The 23,052-nt window shown below is 41.1% G+C and overlaps 1 protein-coding gene across 1 annotated transcript; it reads right to left on the bottom strand.

Annotated features, from left to right (window-relative positions):
- Positions 1-427: 427 nt before the first annotated feature.
- On the bottom strand, positions 428-16,651 carry LOC106586617 (glycine receptor subunit alpha-2). Its single transcript, XM_014174099.2, has 9 exons — positions 15,922-16,651; positions 14,268-14,395; positions 10,264-10,331; positions 8,361-8,584; positions 5,086-5,168; positions 4,844-4,987; positions 4,420-4,634; positions 3,165-3,314; positions 428-2,321 (listed from the first exon to the last, which is right to left on the bottom strand). Exons 1-9 carry the CDS (start codon positions 15,987-15,989, stop codon positions 2,043-2,045), a joined length of 1,359 nt encoding a protein of 452 aa, XP_014029574.1. The 5' UTR covers positions 15,990-16,651; the 3' UTR covers positions 428-2,042.
- Between the last annotated feature and the right edge of the window lie 6,401 nt (positions 16,652-23,052).

Genomic DNA, 23,052 nt, shown 5'->3' with positions numbered 1-23,052 from the left:
TCACCTGCTGTGATGTCTCGCCAACGCACCGTGAGGCCCATTATCCCACATTAACGGAAGCCCGCTGTCGCCCCAGGTCTGTGTCACACGGTGAGACCTGGAGAGAGAGAGAGAGCCCAGCCAGGCTTCAGCAGTCACCCTGAGTCATTGGCCAGGTAAGAAGAAAGGACAGTTGTTGATTTTTCTCTCCTCTAACCTTCTCTCTTCCCAAGTTAATATAGTAATGTCTGCTCTTGGTTTGTCTGTAATCATTATTCATCAGTATTGATTCCTTGTTGCCATCACTCTAGAAATATTCAACTCTGTAGTCTGCATCATAATCATTCTTCTAAAATGTGGTCAGCTAGTTCCAAAAAGACAGTACACATCATCTAAAGATATGACAACCTGTTTGAAGATGGGACAATACAGTAACACACGACCATGATGAGGGAGAGCGTATGTGTGGTGCACACTCAACTTTATTGATGTACAGTTTAATAAACAACCTTTTTCAGAAACACCATTCAAGAAAAAACTTTCCTCATATTATGTCAGAAGTGCAAGGATCAATAACTGCTCTATACTATTATGTGTTATGAGAAGTGCTCTGTGTTTTTGGCTATCATGTCACATGACCTAGATTTTAATCTTTTATTTTAAAGATGCAATATGTTTTGGGGCGACCTGACAAAATTCACATAGAAATGTGAGTTATACATCTGTCATTTTCATTGAAAGCAAGTCTAAGAAGCGGTGGATATGTTCTATGGACACTATTTCTATGCTTCCCGTTTTTAAGTAGAGTTTTTTTTGTCTTTTACTTTCGGCTTCAAACAGCTGAAAATACAATATTCTTGGTTATGGAAAATATATTTTACAGCAGTTTTTTAGATGGCACAATGATTATTAACACTATACTTGCTTGTTTGTCACTTAATAGGAAATTAGGCAAACAATTCATAATTTTGGAACCAGGAAATGGTGGAGTGATTTCTGCATAATGCATCTTTAAGCCTTTTCCAGAAATTTGAATTTCACACAAAAATGAAAGCAATTGTCTAAAGAATGTGCTGGACCATCTGACATAAAACGAAAAGGGGACCGTTTGTTGAAAAAGCTTTAAATAAAGGTTCAAATCTAGGTCATGCGACATGATTTACCAAAACACAGGGCCCTAGTTATGAAGATCTACTTCATAGTTGCAATACTGTATAGTATACAATGTCAACTGTAATACGTACTGCCCAAAGAGGGCACTGCAGTGTGGAAGTGAGGGGATGCATTCAACAGTCCTCAGAGGAATCTTTAGAAGTAGAAATCTCTGTTTTAGAAACATGTCATCTGCCTTCATTACAATAAACATTTCATTACAGTTAAATTTACAAAACTTACACTCCAACTGTAAAACCAAATCGACCTGGAAAATTCATCTGTAATATAAACAGATGTAGGCCTTATATGGTGTGTGTGTGTGTGTGTGTGTGTGTGTATTGTGTTCGCTGCCTAATAAACGGAAGAATTGCTGCTTGTAGAAACAGTGAGGAACTGCAGTACAATTGTATAAAACTGCTCTAATCAACCTTTTTATTAAACTTTTTTTTTCACCACACAAACGTCCAACCTTAACTATAAAGCCCAGACTACTGCACATACAAATCCATGGAATGTTGCTCCATTGCAAGGTTGTACAAATGCAAAGTCAGAATTGTCTCATAAAATTTGGTCCAACCTTTTACATCATTGTTCTATGCCTTGAGTAAAAACCCATTAGAATCTCCAGGAGGCATTAGCTCACAGGAACACATCGAAAACATACATCTGTTACTCACTAATTGTTCAATTGTTCATCTTAAACATGTGCATTAGTCTTTATATTTTGCATGAACACCTATCAATTTTCCCTGAAAGAACACCAACACCATCAACATCCCTGTGCCTCTCCTCCATGTATAGTCCCATAAGATACATTAGTCTCACTGTGCTGTCCTAGCGTTTCTCATTTAGAGAAATGATAGAGAAAGAGAGAGAGTTCCATAGGTAAAACCTGCAGGGCAGAGCGACTACCCTGACTGCATGCCAATGTCCTCATGCCTGATGACCTTGTATGTTATCCAATAGAAGATGTTGAAGAGGAGGAAGGCCATAGGGAAGGCTGCTCGGGACACAGTGTCAATCCTCTTGGCCCTGTCCACAAACCTCTTCCTTATCACCTCTTTTTCTTTAGAGGTTGGTGGTGCTGGGCCGGGGTTTGGGACAGCGTTTTTAACAGCTGACCCATCCTTCAGACACTGAGTCATGCCGTAACCCGAGAAATTGAAGCCATCCCTCATGTCGTCATCCTGGTGAAACAAAACAAAGACAGACCCACAGTGAGTATGCCTCTGTTCAATGGAGAGAAAGACTTTCAGACACAATCCCATGTGCACACACACTATGACATTGTAGTGTATGACCAGTAGCCTTGTTCTTGCGTCCTTTTCTTGGCCTGTGACTCAGGTGTTGTACCCTTTACCTGAGGATGCCTCCAGGCGACATCTACAGCGGCTTCATTAACACAGGGGACACAGCTGAATGTCTCCCAGATATTACACCTTCCGTTCCTGCGCTGCAGCAACAACAAGCTGACACACCTAGATAGCCTCAGATAACCTGACACACATTTCCTTAAAAATGGCCAACTTAATATCAGTCTCTGATTGCCCTACTGTAAATGTTCATTCAACGCAGTTCCTTCATGTCACACTCCCTTTTAAGACACCATTCATATGTTCAGTCATGAGGCTCTGGGATTTGGTCTAAAAGTTTCTGGCACCACCTTTGGTGCATGTAAGTCTGTGTGAGTGTGGGATCGGTTGAATCCCGGTCCCATATCGCATTTTTAACACATTTTCTCCATCTTTCCTGTTTCTCCACTATCTCTTCTATAGCAATAAAAATTACTACAGTGGAACTCCCACTCCTTACAAATGGTTCAGTCATGAGCACAGGAGGCTGCTGAGGGGAGGACGGCTCATAATAATAGCTGGAACAGTGCGAATTGAATGTATTTGATACCATTCCACTTATTCTCACGAGCCCGTCCTCCCCAATTAAGGTGCCACAAAACTCCTGTGGTCATGAGTCTGGGCTTTGCAGTGACTGTTTTATAGGGAATTATCCTCAAGCCTAGAGTGTTTATTTACCCTGTGAGTCCGCCTCTGTCTTCGCCTCAAGCGAAGGAACTCCTTCTGTTGCCTGGAGACAAAGTTAACCCCAGCGTATTCCAGTAGGGCAGCAAATACAAACAGAAGACACACGGCCATCCAGATATCAATGGCCTTCACATAGGAGACCTGTGACAAGAACCAAACAAACAGTAATTTACTGGGAATGAATAATCCTTTCATGTGCTGTCTTCACAATGCCTCGTTCAATTAACATTTCAATGGGAATATAATATTCTCTCAATGACATCCTTTTTTATGTCAATCAGAGTTGCTGTAAATTCTAAATCACCATAATTAAGGGGGTGGTATTTGCTAACGAGTGCTTTAAACTCTCAAAACTCATGTTGATATCAGCGATTTTCAGTGATAGCGCTGGAAGGAAATAATTGTTGCTTTAATTACCAAAGTAACACAATCGAAACAGTAGCAGCTCGACTGGAGCCTTTATCGGTCTATTTAATCTATGTCCATGACGGAGATGAGATGAAAGCTAGACTCTAAAGGATGTCCTCTTATTCCTCATACAGTGACCTCGTCTCTGTCTCTAAATGACAGGTGATTTGCATGGAGAGAAAACAACTTTACGTTGTCGAGTGCTCTTAAGGTATATTGAGCTCTTGTTGTTCTGAGTTGGGCCTCTCAAAGACCTCTCTCTAAATATTTATTAGTGTGTGTCTCTTTCATGTGGGCCTCTGACGTGGTCATGGGCCAAAGTGTGAGAGAATGATTGATTTTCAAGAGATGACTCACGCTGAAGCACTCTTGCTAGCGTAAGTGTGAATACTCATTTTGTATATTTGACCATGTACAGTCGTAGTGTATTCACTACTGTTTGATTTAGTAACATTATATCACTTCCAAAATCAATGTTGTAATTGTAATTTCTAACATAAATTGTGATAATGTTATGTTAAATAGTATTCTCTGTTTTTACAACTTATTGATTAAAAATGAAATAATTTACATTGTTATTCTCTTGATATACTGTAAATCCATTGATTGCTTATTTATCCATAGGATACTTAAATCTGAGTCAGAATTCAGTGATGCACGGAGACTTCAATCATAGGCATATTTACATTTCATGAACAGTATCTGATTACAGTATGTATGACTTCTAACATGGGTGGAAAATGAAAGGTTGATTGATCTGAACATGGCCCATTGACCCTCCTCTCTCCTCCATCAGATTGTCCGCTCATCCTGTTACTGCTTGGATTAACAGGCTTACCTTAGGAAGGGAGGCTCTGGAGCCGGAGCTCTGGGTTGTCATGGTGAGCACGGTGGTGATGCCCAGTGCCACCCTGGCGGGTGCGGCGTCCATGTTGATCCAGAAGGAGACCCAGGACAGGATGACGATGAGGAGGCTGGGGATGTACATCTGGATCAGGTAGTAACCCATCTGTCTCTCCAAGTGGAACTTCACCTCAATGCAGGTGAATTTACCTGGAGAACAAAACACACTGACACCTCAGATCAGGGACGGTGTGGTGAGAGATGTGGTGTGTGTGTGTGTCCATATGTGAGTGGTTGCGTGTGTGTGTGTGTGTGTGTGTGTGTGTGTGTGTGTGTGTGTGTGTGTGTGTGTGTGTGTGTGTGTGTGTGTGTGTGTGTGTGTGTGTGTGTGTGTGTGTGTGTGTGTGTGGCTCACTGACCTGTGTTGTAGCTTTTGGTACAGTAGCCAAGCTCCTTCTCATCTCTCATGATGAACTGGGGGAGGGTCAGCCCAGTGGCCACCTGTACAGGATTTTTGTCCTTGCTCTCCCACTCAAAGATCAAATCATTCATGGTGTAGCCAACTGAATGAACACAGCAAATATGTTTGATATGTTATTGCATTTTCACAAACCATATTGCATGTGCTTTACCATGTGAGTTGTAAGGAGCAGACACTTACAGCTCTCCAGTTGCATGGTACAGATCTGCATGTCCATGGGAAAGTTCTTCAGATCCATCGGACAAGATAGAATGAGAGTCAACCTTTGAGGAAGAGGTGTGTAAAAGTCATGAAACAACCGTGCAATGTACAAATAAACCCTATGAAAATGTTTCAGTAATGTACTGTTAAACCAAGGTATCTTAGGTAACGGTAACATACTGTACCTTTTTTTACAGTAACTTACAGGTAACTGGCCGCCAGTAAGTTACTGTAAAAACAACAGGATTTATTTTTCATTGTAGTTATTAGATTAGCATGCTCTATACCTCACTCAACAGATACATTTACTGTTAAATAAAAAAATCTTACACGGAACACATATTTATTCTGCATTTATTTCTAATTGTTTACTGTTTCAAGTGAGACTAAAATACATGCTCCCTACAATGTATACCTACTGTGTGACTGTATAAAGTACAGTTGAAGTCAGAAGTTTACATACACCTTAGCCAAATACATTTAAACTCAGTTTTTCACAATTCCTGACATTTAATCCTAGTAAAAATTCCCTGTCTTTGGTCAGTTAGGATCACCACTTTATTTAAAAAATGTGGCATGTCAGAATAATAGTAGAGAGAATGATTTATTTCAGCTTTTATTTCTTTCATCACATTCCCAGTGGGTCAGAAGTTTACATACACTCAATTAGTATTTAGTAGCATTGCCTTTAAATTGTTTAACTTGGGTCAAACGTTTCGGGTAGCCTTCCACAAGCTTCCCACAAAAAGTTGGGTGAATTTTGGCCCATTCCTCCTGACAGAGCTGGTGTAACGGAGTCAGGTTTGTAGGCCTCCTTGCTCGCACACTCTTTTTCAGTTCTGCCCACACATTTCCTATAGGGTTGAGGTCAGGGCTTTGTGATGGCCACTCCAAAACCTTGATTTTGTTGTCCTTAAACCATTTTGCCACAACTTTGGAAATATGCTTGGGGTCATTGTCCATTTGGAAGACCCATTTGCGACCAAGCTTTAACTTCCTGACTGATGTCTTGAGATGTTGCTTCAATATATCCACATAATTTTCCTCCCTCATGATGCCATCTATTTTGTGAAGTGCACCAGTCCCTCCTGCAGCAAAGCACCCCCACAACATGATGCTGCCACCCCAATGCTTTACGGTTGGGATGGTGTTCTTCGGCTTGCAAGCCTCCCCCTTTTTCCTCCAAACATAACGATGGTCATTATGGCCAAACAGTTCTATTTTTGTTTCATCAGACCAGAGGACATTTTCCAAAAATTACGATCTTTGTCCCCATGTGCAGTTGCAATCTGTAGTCTGGCTTTTTGATGCCGATTTTGGAGCAGTGGCTTCTTCCTCGCTGAGCGGCCTTTCAGGTTATGTCGATATAGGACTCGTTTTACTGTGGATATAGATACTTTTGTACCGGTTTCCTCCAGCATCTTCACAGGGTCCTTCGCTGTTGTTCTGGGATTGATTTTCACTTTTCGCACCAAAGTACGGTCATTTCTAGGAAACAGAACGCGTCTCCTTCCTGAGCGGTATGACGGCTGCGTGGTCTCATGGTGTTTATACTTGCATACTATTGTTTGTACAGATGAACGTGGTACCTTCAGGCGTTTGGAAATTGCTCCCAAGGATGAACCAGACTTGTGGAGGTCGACAATTTTTTTTCTGTGGTCTTGGCTGATTTCTTTTGATTTTCCTATGTCAAGCAAAGAGGCACTGAGTTTGAAGATAGGCCCTGAAATACATCCACAGGTACACCTCGAATTGACTCAAATGATGTCAATAAGCTTATCAGACGCTTCTAAAGCCATGACATCATTTTCTGGAATTTTCCAAGCTGTTTAAAGGCACAGTCAACTTAGTGTATGTAAACTTCTGACCCACTGGAATTGTGATACAGTGAGTTATAAGTGAAATAATCTGTCTGTAAACAATTGTTGGGAAAATTACTTGTGTCACAAGTAATTGATGTTCTAACCGACTTGCCAAAACTATAGTTTGTTAACAAGAAATTTGTGGAGTGGTTGTAAAACGAGTTTTAATGACTCCAACCTAAGTGTATGTAAACATCCGACTTCAACTGTATGTACTAAGCATATGCTCCTCGGCAGCAGCGAATGCTCTTTCTCCTTCCTTCCTTTTCCTCTTAGAGAGCCTCCTCCTCCCACACAGCAGGTTCTTATCACACTTTTATTACTGGACCGTCTCTGAGATGTATTGTCATCAGCAGTCTGCTCCCTCTCTCATCTCTTCTCTCATGAATGGTGAGAGCGACTAACCACCTTTCTTTCATCTGTTCTCTCAGAATCCCCTTGCCTCCCTCCACACCTAGGCTCCACCGCCTGAATCAGCTCTCCAACTGGACACCAAATTGAGCTGTATTATTCCGCTGCTTCGAGGTGTGAATCTAAGGAGGAGTGGTGTGACTGAAGTGATATTGAAATGAAATAAAATGTAATGTATTTTCATATCTTGTAGCACAGATTTGTGCTCAAGTGTAGTAGTGGTTTTCGTAAGAGGGGGCAATTGGCAGGTAGCCTAACAGTTAAGAGTGTTGGGCCAGTAACTGAAAGGTTGCTGGTTCGAATTCCCGAGCCGAATAGGTGAAAAATGTGTTGATGTGTCCTTGAGCAAGGCAATTAACCCTAATTGATCCTGTAAGTCGCTCTGGATAAGAGCGTTGGCTGAATGACTAAAATGTAACACGTCTCATCTACTACGAGTGGGCTGCATTTACTTTGAAGTGATTCCATCTTACTGATCCTGCACAACGCTAGGGATGAAGCATATTGACTTGTAGCAAATGCCCAGGGAAATGAATAGCCTAGATGAGTGGGGTATTTCTATACGCCTTCCCTGAACATATTCTAAACATCTTTGGAGAGAAATTCCCTGTAGCCTTTGGATACTCTAGTGGTTTGTGTTTCTATGTTCTCTTAATGAGATCATATTGCATCCAATTCCTCCAGGTGACTGAATACTTTATTGAGATGAATCCCATTAAACCTGAGAGGTGGTCTTGGATGTAGAAACTTGTTTCTTTCAAAAGTAATTACAAGTGCGTGAAGGGCCTGGAGGTAGACTAACGTTGAAGGGAATCTCTGACTCTGCTGAAATTTCACTGGATTTGAATCTATTCTTTGTTTGGATGTTTCCAACAGGGAATGTTAAAATATGACCTCATTCGACATCCTTTAAAACTATTGCACTAATTTCCCAGAGAAATAGAGTTGAGCCCACCATTCAATGCATGCCCCACATCTGACCTGATACTGTACAGGACGGTCCCATCTTTGAAGACCCTCAGGAGCTTGTTGTCTGTGGTGACATCATGAAAGTTGGCGCCTTTCTCGTTGGCGAAGAACAGGTCAGGTTTCCAAATAGAATCCAACATGGACGGGTCCAGGTCAAGAGAGGAGTCTGGGTATTTGCTGTATGCCAACCGAGGGTCTCTCCACTTCTGTCGCAGGAAGATGTTCACTCTGTAATCCTTGGGGAAATAGTGAAATCAGCTTTAAACTGCTTTACTTTGACATATAAACTACTGTCTATCTCCGTTAAATATACAGTACTATAATTTTGGTGACCAGAATATATTGTGTCACACAGTCAGTGAAAACGAGAATAATTTTGCTATAGACTATAACATATTTAGAATGATAGAGCCACTAATACAAAACAACATTGTCTTGTCAATATGTAGGCCAAGTGCCTGCCTCAGATTTTTGGTTCCATCATAGTGACATGCAGTATCACCTCAAGTCATTTGGCACTAAGGCACCAATGATACAATAAATAATATTAATACTAATAGTAAAATGCTAATACAATTCTGACACTTTGACTGTGACACTACCACAAATTAAAGTGGTGCCACAAAACTTTAACCAGAGAAATTGCTCCTCGTTTTTACACAGAATTGTAATATGATCAAAAATAGCATGAATAAATGGATACAATGCATGGATTTCAATATATATTTGTATGCTTGTAAATCACCACACAATACCGTCATCTAAAATCCAAATGACAACTTAAGAGTTAATGCAGCAATAGACACACATGTATTGAAAGGAGCAATCTAATAAAATTGAATTCATAAATATAATTTAGTTACTTGATCTTATATGATCAATTTCCTCATTAATTATCATTGCTAAATGGTCATATAGGAGATAGATGATGTTTGTGTGAATAGTAGACCAAGAAACTCCATTGAAGTTTGAAGATCCAGTTAGTAACGAATGAACAGATTGCATTGGATTAGATGCCTTTTCTCTCCCTCTTAGAACAGACCTATTCAGTAGGCAGCAGTGAATTGGTGGTCGCAGATGTGTATGTCTATGAGTGAAGAGTTATCGAACAACTGTGGACAAGTGTTAGAAACCCGGCTCGTCTGTTGATTAACTTTGGCAAAGATTGTCTACCAAAAATTGCAAGCATTCAATGGACAAAGTTCTAACTAATTATGAATGCATTGCGAGAGTAGTTATTGAATAGGATCTCAATGTGGATTCCAGCGTTGATATTGTTTACCCCTTGGGCAGTTGGATGTCTATGGGACATTACAACCGATCAACATGCTTCATTCTCAGGCCCTAAGACATCAAAGTAACAGCTATTGGCTGCATTTAAAGTTAATTATGTGCTGGCATTCACTGTGTGAATTATTAAAACAGAACTAATCCAACACATGCACAAGGGAGTGTCATGGGAATAGCAATACAATATTGCCTTGGGTATAATGTGAAAGATATTTGATTCAATTGTGGTGCACAGTGTCTGTGTGCTATTTCACCGTGGAGCCGCCAATAGACTATGGAGATGGGTCAAAGTGAATCATTTCACATGAAGAAGCAAAAGTTCAAAACATCCATAAACTAAAAGGGAAATGAACTCATGAACACTAAAGAAATTGGATGATTTCAATCTTAAACTCCAGAGGAGCATAAGAGCAAGGATGTAGTTTAAGAGCATTTGGCCAGTAAGCAAAAGGTTACTGGTTCGAATCCCCGGGCCGACTATGTGAAAAATATGCCGATGTGCCCTTGAGCAAGGCACTTAACCATAATTGCTCCTGTAAGTCGTTCTGGATAAGAGCGTCTGCTAAATGACTAAATGTCAAATGTAAATGTAGATAACAAGGCCAAGCACAATGCTCCAACTCACCATTGTAGTTTCTGCTATAGAACCAAAGCTGTTGATAAATATGTTGCAGGTAACATTAACTGGGGGACCTGCAGGTTGGAGGATAGATAACACATTGACATGTTTGACAGAGAAGAGATTAAGCAAGAACACTTACCATGCTGGTCTCTGTGACCGAGCCCAAACTGTTGATAAAAATATTGCATGTAACGTTTACAGGGGGACCTGTGAAATGGAATGAGAATGACGTGACAAGAAAAAGTCAAGATGTTTTTTTGTACTTAATCATCATGTGCCATCTCCACTGGGTGGTTTAGCAAATAGAGATGAGGGAGTTTGAGGATGATAGCAGTGCAATATCTGTTGGATGTACAGTAATCTGAGTGTAATTAGTTGTGAAAGCGAGCATGTGCTTTATTCCCTATCTACCACCACAATATGGGCTGTATGTATATATGTCAACATAAACAAGGCCTGTGTTTCTCCTAATATGTTTTTCTGTCAACATACACAAGGCCTGTTGTTCTCCTAATATGTTTTTCTGTCAACATAAACAAGGCCTGTTGCTCCTAATATGTTTTTCTGTCAACATAAACAAGGCCTGTTGTTCTCCTAATATGTTTTTCTGTCAACATACACAAGGCCTGTTGTTTTTCTGTCAACATACACAAGGTCTGTTGTTCTCCTAATATGTTTTTCTGTCAACATAAACAAGGCCTGTTGTTCTCCTAGTATGTTTTTCTGTCAACATAAACAAGGCCTGTTGTTCTCCTAATATGTTTTTCTGTCAACATAAACAAGGCCTGTTGTTCTCCTAATATGTTTTTCTGTCAACATAAACAAGGCCTGTTGTTCTCCTAGTATGTTTTTCTGTCAACATAAACAAGGCCTGTTGTTCTCCTAGTATGTTTTTCTGTCAACATAAACAAGGCTTGTTATTCTCCTAAGCACCCCAGGCAAGTCATAACAGCTGCACTAGTCATTGACTAATCTCATCACCAGCCGTTTGTCTTCAACAGCAGGCTGGTACAGTAATAGTTAGAAATGTCAGGGTCAACTCCAATATTCAACAAACAGTGGTATCGTTCATAAATGTTTACTTAGATCAATCAAAAGGATGTTGCCTGCTTATGCTAACTGGTACTAGTCATTGACTAACACAATGAGGATGACAAGGAATGTTTTACTTGATAGGGTTAAAAAACAGATAAACAAAAACACATGCTGAGAGACACACGCCAACACACACACACACACACACACACACACACACACACACACACACACACACACACACACACACACACACACACACACACACACACACACACACACACACACACACACACACACACACACACACACACAGGCATTAGAAACAATGGCACATGTTTCTTATGAAACAATCATGAGCAGAACAGTCAACTTAGTTTCACAAGCATTCTACTGCTATCTATGAGGTCACAGAATGACTGAAAAGCAGTTTTTGACACTTTCTATCCGATACAGTAACACTGTCTTGAATAAAAACAATAATGCCAGCCAGGGAGAGAGAGAGAGGTCTCTGTGTTGTTAAGTGAAGTTGTGAGTTCATAGCCCTTCCCCTGTGTATTCCTCATCAATATTGCATGTGACGTGGTGGTATTAATATTCGCCTCAGTTTGTAGTCGGGCAGCTGCATTTAACGTCAGTAACAGAAAAATGTAAAGGAATAACTCCACACAACAACCTTGGCAGGCAAATGTAGGTCAAGCTCCAGCAGCACTGTGGGGTATAGTTGTGACAGTATGATTTGTAGGTGATAAATAACAGAATCTATGTGTATGCCTGTTTACTTTACGTGTGTCTGTGTGTGTGTGTCTGTGTGTGTGTCTGTGTGTGTGTCTGTGTGTGGGTATGTGTGTGTGTGTGTGTGTGTGTGTGTGTGTGTGTGTGTGTGTGTATGTGTCTGTTTTGTTCTTTCTGCCTAATAAATGGAAGAATTGCTGTTGTAGAAACAGTGAGGAACTGCAGTACAATTGTATAAAACTGCTCTCATTAGACTGCCTCATTAGACTGCCTCATTAGACTGCCTCATTAGACTGGAATACTCTGTCGACCAGAAGATTGAACTCACCAATTTACCAGACAAGGTAAGATCACTTTCTTCATTCCAGTACTTTTAATTTCCTCTACACACAACTCCAGCATTCTTCCATATACTGATAAAAATAGTTTCTGGATTTCCCCCCCAAAAAATGCCAGCATAAAACAGTGAAGTCTTCCCCTGATCTCGAGTCCATTTCTGAGATCTTGTGTACACTTGTTTCCTATTCTCCCAGATGGAGTGGGTAGATCTGGGCCAGTGTTTCTGGGTGAAGGCTGAGTCTTGCTGACCAATCTCAGACTGTGTTTCCTGTTCTACTCTCCTCACAGTGGCCTTCTCTCCAGCACAGTTCAACCACTAGTGTCCCAGCCTGGGGTCTGCCTGCAAGCCTGCCTCCCTGTCTGGGGTATGCCCCTTCCTGCCCGCCCGCCCTGCCTGTCTCCATACCCACCTGCCAACCTGAGCCACACCCAAGAGTTCCGTTCCCTCTCCTTACTCAGATCCATCACAGTGACAGATGATGTCTCTCACCCGCACCACAACACAACAATAGAGGAACTCAACAGCCTGGCCAGAGGGACCCCATCCCTCATCTGCGGCTGTCACTGTGGCACCACTGTTGTTTTGGGCCTACATCTATACCTCATTATTGTTGTTGTTTCTGTCTTGAATACGGATGTTTAATATAGCTGTTGGACAATATAAATGACAATTGAAGAAATAGCTATATTGTGTGTTATAATGGGTGATAGTGCTATGGCTAACACCTAAATCAAAGTCCTCCTGACTTCAGTCTAGATGTGGGCAGGATGCGTTTATAATGAAGGGGATGTGCTTTTTTACTTATTGGTTCTCCTCTTTGTTTTCTCACTAAAACACCCACATGAACAACCACACACAGCCCCCAATGCAATTGTTGGATTTTAAAATCAAAAACATTGTGAGATCTCAACACCCCCAGGGAAGAAACAAACATTTGAAAGAACCAATCAGACCAGTGTGAGTCACGTGCGTCGTGTCAGCCAGGCTAGGGTGATGGTGGGCAGAGATTCAAAACGATCTACCTCCTGCTCGGTTCTGCTCTGAGCCTTTCATGTTCCATATCGCGATCCCATAAATCCTACATGGATGATGATGTCACTGTCTACAGGCGTGATTGATAGCCATTCTTCTTTAAATCATTAAGGGGTGGGTTTTTACCAATAGACAAGCACAAAATGCATTGTTCATTATGTGCCTTATTGACTTGAGGGGGTGTTCAGTTGAAAATGTATACATCATTATGCATGGGGTGTCAGTATATTAGTAATATACACTGAGTATACCAAACATTAGGAACACCTTCCTAATATTGAGTTGCACCCCCTATTGCCCTCAGCCTCAATTCATCGGGGCATGGACTCTACAAGGTGTCGAAAGCGTTCCACAGGGATGCTGGCCCATGTCGACTCCAATGCTTCCCACCGTTGTTTCAAGTTGGCTGGATGTCCTTTGGGTGGTGGACCATTCTTGATACACACGGGAAACTGTTGAGCATGAAAAACCCTGCAGCAAACCGGTGCGCCTGGCACCTACTACCATACCCCGCTCAAAGGCACTTTAATATTTTGTGTTGCCCATTCACCCTCTGAATGGCACAAATACACAAGCCATGTCTCAATTGTCTCAAGTTTAAAAAAGCCTTCTTTAACCTTTAACCTCTCCCCTTCATCTACATTGATTGGAGTGGATTTAACAAGTGAATCATTAAGGCATCATAGCTTTCACCTGGATTCAACGGGTCAGTCTATGTCATGGAAAGAGCAGGTGTTCTTAATGTTTTGTATACTCAGTGTAGATATGGGTGCGTACACTGATATCCCAGATGCATTTTAGGTGAATATTTTCCAATCCACACTCAAATTCTAAGGAACTATTAAAAAGTAAAATATAAACCAACCTTTGAAGTTTGGTCGTATTCGTGCATCATAACCAGATGTTCTACCCATTAATGAGTCCAGAAAGTCTGAGGGAGACAAGTTAGTAGTAGATCCTGATCTGGACTCATGCTCCTTGGCATCCACCACCCTGTGACAAACAAAGGGAAAATAAAACACTTACGTGCTCAGTCAGAAGTCAAAGTGTGGTGAAACCATTTCTACTAGATCTCAACCAAATAGGAAGGTCATCTGCATACTGGTGTATAGGTATGCAGAGAAACACAAATTAGATTCAAATGATATGATTAGGAAGGATTCCAATAGTGAAGGAACACCTTGGCAGACACGGTGTGCTTTAACTTTATTACCACTGTATTGGAGAGTTGGCTTTGTGACTGTCCTCATTGTATACATATAGGCTATACACATTTAGAAATAAAATTACTCTGACACATAGGCTACAAGGGAACTTGACAGCGTTTTCAGTGGTGTCCAGGGGGTGGCCCAAGGTGAGCTACAGATACTAAGACAGAGGGGCGCTGTTTGCCTAGCTCTGATGCTTTCTCTGGTGAAATAGATTCAGCCTCATGCAAATTCAAGGGAAATTATGAAACACAGATAGTCACCAATGAGAAATCATTGATTTGCTTTATTGATTACCTTTTTGGGGAAGCCTGGCTTCCCTTGGCATCCATGAATACACATCACTTTGTAGGCTGAATGTCATTACACATGGTGTTTGTAATAGATGTCCCTTTCTATTCAAATGACTGGTGCACAGTGCACTGTTTGGATGCTGGACATATTTTGGAATAGATTAACCTACGCAGGTAACCTACTTAACCTACTTTCTGAAGTAATTTTTTTGACAATCAGATGAGAATATCATGACTGGTTGTGTTCATGACACATTAAAAGGTAATACATTTTACTGTTAAATGACATGCCTACTAGGAGGTGTCCTTAAACAAAATAGAAATGCCTCGAATGTCACAGTATAATTCGCACTCTGGATGGCACTTTCTAGTGAATTTACTGCTCTATGCTAATACCCTTATATAAAATCCTGACCTTGAATGCAAAGACTGTAACAATATTTTCAGAATTGATTTATGATTTATTTGAACAGGGAAATGTACCAAACCTAAGCTAAAAAATGTGATGTTGAACCATCATAATTATACTTAAAAAAGACATGTTATGACCCCCTAAACTGGTTCTGTGCCCCACCTTGGCCACCCCATTCAAAATGTTCTGGACATGCCACTGAACGTTTTGACAACGCCCACAGACTGAGTTAGAGGCAGTGATTAACTTGGCAAAATACCAGATATTACCCTGCGATATTGACGGCTCCATATAGTCTACTAGGCTACATGCTGATGTAAAAATAACTCTATTTTCAGTCAACTGACTGAATATTGAAGTTGAATGATTTCTACATTCCAATAATAACACTGGAACTTTAGGGTCCACGAGGAAATATTGGGTCATTCGAGGTAGGTTGAAACTCAGTATCCTAAACTTTGTTTTAATGGCAACGCACTTTGCCTTTTCAAACAATGAACATTACAGTTGAATAGGCTACATACAAATAAAGAAGAAAGTATCTCATTATATTTTGATAAAAAAAAGCGTTAAATGGCCAATAAAGTAGCCTAAGTATTCACTTACCTGCTGTTGTTGGTCTCCATTAAACATGCAAATAAAGCAGTCAAGACGTTGATAAAGGGGCGATTCATTCCTTTTGATTTTAGATTTCTTCACTTCTTTATTTCTTCCATATGTGAATGTTGGTCAAACACACAATCCAAGCAGAAATATCGATTTCTTTCTGACCAAAGCGCAGTTGGGTGTTCTCGTGAAACACAGAGAATACACATGAGGCATTCCAGTCCGTAGGATCATAGCTTAGTTTGAAAAAACACTGATTCCCAGGAGCGGTATTGTTGTTGATAATGTGTAAAGAATCATCAATTCTGAGTCATTGCCACCTAAAAATAACCTGTGGAAAAGACGTTGTGAGGTGAGAAATATCCACAAGACGCGGAATATAGAGCCTTCAGGAAGGCGATCTCACTTTCATTCAAAAACTCAGTGAAAACAGTTGGTCTCTAAAGTATACTATGGTCTCTAAAGTATAGTGGTGTTGAAGAAGAATATTTCCTTGGGTTGAAGACCGTCTGCTGCTGGAATGGGAGACGAGTGGACGTCTCTTTAGATTCAGCACTTAGACAGCTCCCGGTTCATTTGCACGCAAGCGCACCATAAACAACTGGAGGACGTGGTTTTCAATATGTCATATAAATGACTAAGATAGCCTTTTAAAAACAATTTCAAGCTAGTTATATATGCTCCAACCTCCTGTGTTTCGAGTAAGATTCCCCTTTAGAAGCTGTCCATATATAGGTATGATATGGGAGTGCTCAGGTCAGAAGGGACTGCACGCGCAGATGTTGCGCGCCATAAAATCTTGTAGTCAGACAATAGTTTTCCAGGTTTCACCTCCTGACAAACTATGGTTCTGACAACACACTTCAATGAAACAATGAAAGCCTATTGATATAACACGTATAGATTACATGTAATATTGGTCTATGATCTGAACATATGTTGAAATTAAAATCTAGAGGAATATTTTCCATGGTTTGTAGTGTATTTACACGTTCCATATTAGCTGATCAAAACAGAGATGGTAGCCTACATACTGTAAATGCAATGACTTTCATAATGATGTGCAATCATGAGTGAGGTGGAGTTTGTTCTCTGTAAGAAATAAGAATGCAATTCAACAGGGTGACAACACAATAACCCATTTGCTATGCAAGCTATTGAAGCAAGAATAATTACACACTGCATGTGTAATGGAATAGCTGTTTTCTTCTCTGTAATGTAAACATTGTTTAAAAACATACAGTGCTTGAAAAATATTTTCTATATTTTTGCATATTTTTGATACTGAATGTTATCAGATCTTCAACCAAAACCTAATATTAGATCAAGTGAGTTTACAAATAACAAAAAAAAGAATACTTATTTAATTTATTTAATTAACAAAGTTATGCAACACCCAATTCCCCTGTGTGAAAAAGTAATTGTCTCCTTACACTCAATAGCTGGTTGTGCCACCTTTAACTGCAATTACCTCAACCAAATGCTTCCTGTAGTTGTTGATCAGTCTCTCATGTTGCTGTGGAGGTAATTTGGCCCACTCTTGGATGCAGAACTGCTTTAACTCAGCGACGTGTGGATTTTCAAGTCCTGCCACAACATCTCAATTGTGATTAGGTTTGGACTTTGACTAGGCCATTCCAAAACTTAAAATGTGTTGCTTTTAAACCATTTTCATGTAGACTTGATTGTGTGTTTTGGATCATTGTCTTGCTGCATGACCCAGCTGTGCTTCAGCTTCAGCTCACAGACGGATGGTCTGACATTCTCCTGTAGAATTATCTGATACAGAGCAGAATTCATGGTTCCTTCTATTAAGGCAAGTCTTGAGGCAGCAAAGCATCCCCAAACCATCACACTACCACCACCATGCTTGACCGTTAGTATAAGGTTCTTCCTGTGGAATGCAGTGTTTGGTTTTCGCCAGGGGTAATGGGACACACCTCGTCCAAAAAGTTTACTCAAATTTGTCAAACAGCACCTGGAAGCACCTGGATGATCATCAAGACTCTTGGAAGAATGTTCTATGGACAGATGAGTCAAAAGTATACTTTTTTGGACGACATGGGTCCTATTAGCCTGGCCTGACGAAAACCAAACACTGCATTCCACAGTAAGAACCTTATACCAACGGTGGTTGTAGTGTGATGTTTGTGGAGCAAATCAAATTGTATTGGTCACATACACATGGTTAGCAGATGTTAATGCGAGTGAAGCGAAATGCTTGTGCTTCTAGTTCCAACCATGCAGTAATATCTAACAGTCATCTCTAAGTAATCTAACAATTTCAAAACAACTACCTTATACACACAAGTGTAAAGGAATTAATAAGAATATGTACATTTAAATATATGGATGAGCGATGGCCGAACGGCATAGGCAAGATGCAGTAGATGGTATAGAGTACAGTATATATATATACGCTGAGTAATGTAGGGTATGTAAACATTATATAAAATGGCATTGTTTAAGTGACTAGTGATACATTTATTACATCCAATTATTAATTACAAAAGTGGCTAGAATTTGAGTCTGTATGTTGGCAGCAGCCACTCAATGTTAGTGATGGCTGTTTAACAGTCTGATTGCCTTGAGATACAAGCTGTTTTTCAGTCTCTCGGCCCCAGCTTTGATGCACCTGTACTGACCTCACCTTCTGGATGATAGCGGGGTGAACAGGCAGTGGCTCGGGTGGTTGTTGTCCTTGATGATCTTTTTGGCCTTCCTGTGACATCGGGTGGTGTAGGTGTCCTGGAGGGCAGGTTGTTTGCCCCGGTGATGTGTTGTGCAGACCTCACTACCCTCTGGAGAGCCTTACGGTTATGGGCAGAGCAGTTGCCATACCATGCAGCCCGACAGGATGCTCTCGATTGTGCATCTGTAAAGGTTTGTGAGTGTTTTTGGTGACAAGACAAATTTCTTCAGCCTCCTGAGGTTGAAGAGGCGACCCCGCCATGGGTCTCGACATGGCGGGGTCGAGACCCAGGGTCTTAATGACACGTTTGGAGGGTAAAATGGTGTTAAATGCTGAGCTGTAATCGATGAACAGCATTCTTACATAGGTATTTTTTTGTCCAGATGGGCTAGGGCAGTGTGCAGTGTGATTGCAATTGCTTCATCTGTGGATCTATTGGGGTCCACAGCAAATTGGAGTGGGTCTAGGGTGTCAGGTGATATGATCCTTGACTAGTCTCTCAAAGCACTTCATGATGACGGAAGTGAGTGCTACGGGGTGATAGTCGTTTAGCTCAGTTACCTTAGCTTTCTTGGGAACAGGAACAATGGTGGCCCTCTTGAAGCATGTGGGAACAGCAGACTGGGATAGGGATTGATTGAATATGTCTGTAAACACACCAGCCAGTTGGTCTGCGCATGCTCTGAGGACGCGGCTAGGGATTCCGTCTGGGCCGGCAGCCTTGCGAGGGTTAACATGTTTAAATGTTTTACTCACGCTGGCTGCGGTAAAGGAGAACCCGCAGGTTTTGGTAGCGGGCCATGTCAATGGCATTGTATAGTCCTCAAAGTCGAGCAAAGAAGTTGTTTAGTTTGTCAGGGAGCAAGACATCGGTGTCCGCGACGGGGCTGGTTTTCTTTTTGTAATCCATGATTGACTGTAGACCCTGCCACATACGTCTCATGTCTGAGCTGTTGAATTGCGACTCTACTTTGTCTATATTGATGCTTAGCTTGTTTGATTGCCTTGCGGAGGGAATAGCTACACTGTTTGTATTCGGTCATGTTTCTGGTCGCCTTGCCAGGATTAAAAGCAGTGGTTCGCACTTTCAGTTTTGCGTGAATGCTGCAATCAATCCATAGTTTCTGGTTAGGGAAGGTTTTAATAGTCATCGTGGATACAACATCACCAATGCACTTGCTAATTAACTCGCTCACCGAATCAGCGTATAAATCAATGTTGTTGTCTGAGGCTATCCGGAACATATCCCAGTCCACGTGATCGAAGCAATCTTCAAGCGTGGAATCAGATTGGTTGGACAAGCGTTGAACAGACCTGAGCATGGATGTTTCCTGTTTTCGATTCTGTCTATAGGCTGGGAGCAACAAAATGGAGTCGTGTTCAAATTGCCGAAAGGAGGGCGAGGGAGGGCTTTGTACGCGTCGTGGATGTTAGAGTAGCAATGATCCAGAATGTTGCCAGCCCGGGTCGCGCATTCGATATGCTGATAAAATTTAGGGAGCCTTGTTTTCAGATTAGCCTTGTTAAAATCCTCAGCTACAATAAATGCAGCCTCAGGATATGTGGATTCCAGTTTACATAGAGTCCAATGAAATTCTTTCAGGGCCGTCGAGGTGTCTGCTTGGGGGGGATATACACGGCTGTGATTATAATTGAAGAAAATTCTCTTGGTAGATAATGCGGTCGGCATTTGATTGTAAGGAATTCTAGGTCAGGTGAACAATAGGACTTGAGTTCCTGTATGTTGTTATGATCATACCATGACTCGTTAATCATAAGGCATACACCCCCGCCCTTCTTCTTACCAGAGAGATGTTGGTTTCTGTCAGCGCGATGCGTGAAGAAACCAGGTGGCTGTACCGACTCTGATAACGTATCCTGAGTGAGCCATGTTTCCGTGAAACAGAGGATGCTTTGCTGCCTCAGGAGCTGGACAACTTGCCTTAATAGAAGGAAACATGAATTCTGTTCTGTATCAGAAAATTCTACAGGAGAATGTCAGGCTGAAGCTGAAGCTGTGAGCTGAAGCTGAAGCGCTGCTGGGTCATGTAGCAAGACAATAATCCAAAACACACAATCAAGTCTACATGAAAATGGCAGAAAAGCAACAAATATTAGGTTTTGGAAAGGCCTAGTCAAAGTCCAGGACTTGAAACAAGCACAAATATCACTGAGTTAAAGCAGTTCTGCATGGAAATCTGAGCCAAATTTCTCAACAGCAACATGAGAGGCTGATCAACAACTACAGGAAGCGTTTGGTTGGAGTCACTGCAGCTAAAGGTGGCACAACCATCTATTGAGTGTAAGGGGGCAATTACTTTTTCACACAGGAGAATTGGGTGTTGCATAACTTTGTTTATGAAATAAATGAAATAAGTATGTCATTGTTGTGTTATTTGTTCACTCAGGTTCCCTTTATCTAATATTAGGTTTTGGTTGAAGATCTGATAAAAGTCAGTCTAAAAAATATGCAAAAGTAGCGAAAATTAGAAAGGGGGCAAACACCTTTTCACAGCACTGTATGCTATAGTCCACAAAACATGATAAAACAGCAGGGTATCAATAAGGACAATGTGAGGTTATTTAATTAATGTTTTATAAAATAGTTTGTCACTGAATATATTTTCTCTTTCTAATTTTTGTCAGTTAGTGTATTTATATTTAACTAGGCAAGTCAGTTAAGAACAAATTCTTATTTACAATGACGGCCTACCCCGGCCAAACCTGGACGATGCTGGGCCAATTGTGCGCCGCCCTATGGGACGCCCAATCACGGCCAGATGTGATGCAGCCTGGATTCAAACCAGGGACTGCAGTGACACCTCTTGCACTGAGATGCAGTGCCTTGGACCGCTGCGCCACGCCACCTTATATTATAAGTAGGAATGGATATGAGTAGTGTAAACAAAAGGCATACCAGCAAGATGCCCCTGGGAATGTGTTTGGTTCCCTGGTTGCCCTGGAAAAATATTTTAGAGGCACATCATTGGAAATATTGAAAGGTTGGCAACACAGAGTGAGGCAGGGGATAAGGGGATAACTAACTGATTGACTGGCTGACTGACTGACTGAGAGAGAGGCGCATGCACACGCATACACAAATGCGCACGAGTGAGATTGTAAAATACATTTTAATTTAGATATTTAGCTTTGCCTATTAATAAAGTATTTATATTATAGCATGGACCTGTCCAGAATCAAACTGTTTAAGCCAGCTAGGAGGCTGCAAGTTCCTCAGCATCATGGTCCAAAGGCATGAATGATGTTCATTCCACTTGGGCAGGCTGGAGAGCACACAAGGAGACAGAACAACAACAACAGCGTGAAAAAGTCCCTCTCTCCCATTCATGTCAAGCCATCCATAGGCTGTGTGAGATTACTCCTCGGTACAACACATGGCTGAATACTGCGACATACTCGGGGGCAATATTACTCCTCAGTCTGGTGCTCTGTTACTGACCGGCTCAGCTTCCAGCTCCTCTGCTGTGCTGCTTTGCTGTGACAGACTGTCTGAGCACCAGAAGGAAATAATACACTCCAGCCTCCTCCTCCGCCTGTTTAATTCTATGGCCAAAATTGCAAGTGTCACATTGGATCTCATGGTACAGAATGTATAACTTGCTCTGGTTCGAGGTGTATCATTGCTTTGTCATTAAAGTGACAGCGAATCGACATGCTTTATTCCCCAATGGCACCGAAAGGTAAAGATAGACTTTCAATGGATGAATCAGTTTTATTAGCTGAAAGCAGCTATTTTACACCTTCTCATCAAATAAAGTGCATTCGGAAAGTATTCAGAACCCTTGACTTTTTCCACATTTTGTTACATTACAGCCTTATTTTAAACTGGGTTAAATAGTTTTTTTTCCCTCAACAAACTACAGACAATACCCCATAATGACAAAGCAAAAACAGGTTTGTAGAAATGTTTGCAAATATATATATAAAAAACATGAAATAATCAAATCAAATCAGACTTAATTTGTCACATGCGCCAAATACAAGTTTAGAACTTACCGTGAAATGCTTACTTACAAGCCAATAACCAAATGTGCAGTTCAAGAAGAGTTAAAAAAAATATTTACCAAATAAACTAAAGTAAAAAATAACAAAAATAATTAAAAGTAACACAATAACATAACAATAACAAGGCTATATACAGGGGGTACCTGTACTGAGTCAGTGTGCGGGGGTACAGGTTAGTTGAGGTAATTTGTACATGTAGGTAGGGGTGAAGTGACTATGCCTAGATAATAAACGGGGAAGGGGGGGGGGGGGGTCAATGTAATTGTCCAATGGCCATTTCATACATTTTTAACAGTCTTATGGCTTGGGGGTAGAAGCTGTTAAGGAGCCTCTTGGTACAAGACTTGGCGCTCTGGTACCACTTGCCGTGTGATAGCAGAGAAAACAGTCTATGACTTGGGTGACTGGAGTCT

Source organism: Salmo salar, chromosome ssa25 (genome assembly GCF_905237065.1).
Source record: "Salmo salar chromosome ssa25, Ssal_v3.1, whole genome shotgun sequence".
Taxonomy (NCBI): domain Eukaryota; kingdom Metazoa; phylum Chordata; class Actinopteri; order Salmoniformes; family Salmonidae; genus Salmo; species Salmo salar.
Note: the sequence above shows the minus strand (reverse complement) of the source record. Positions and strands in the feature narration are given on the sequence as shown.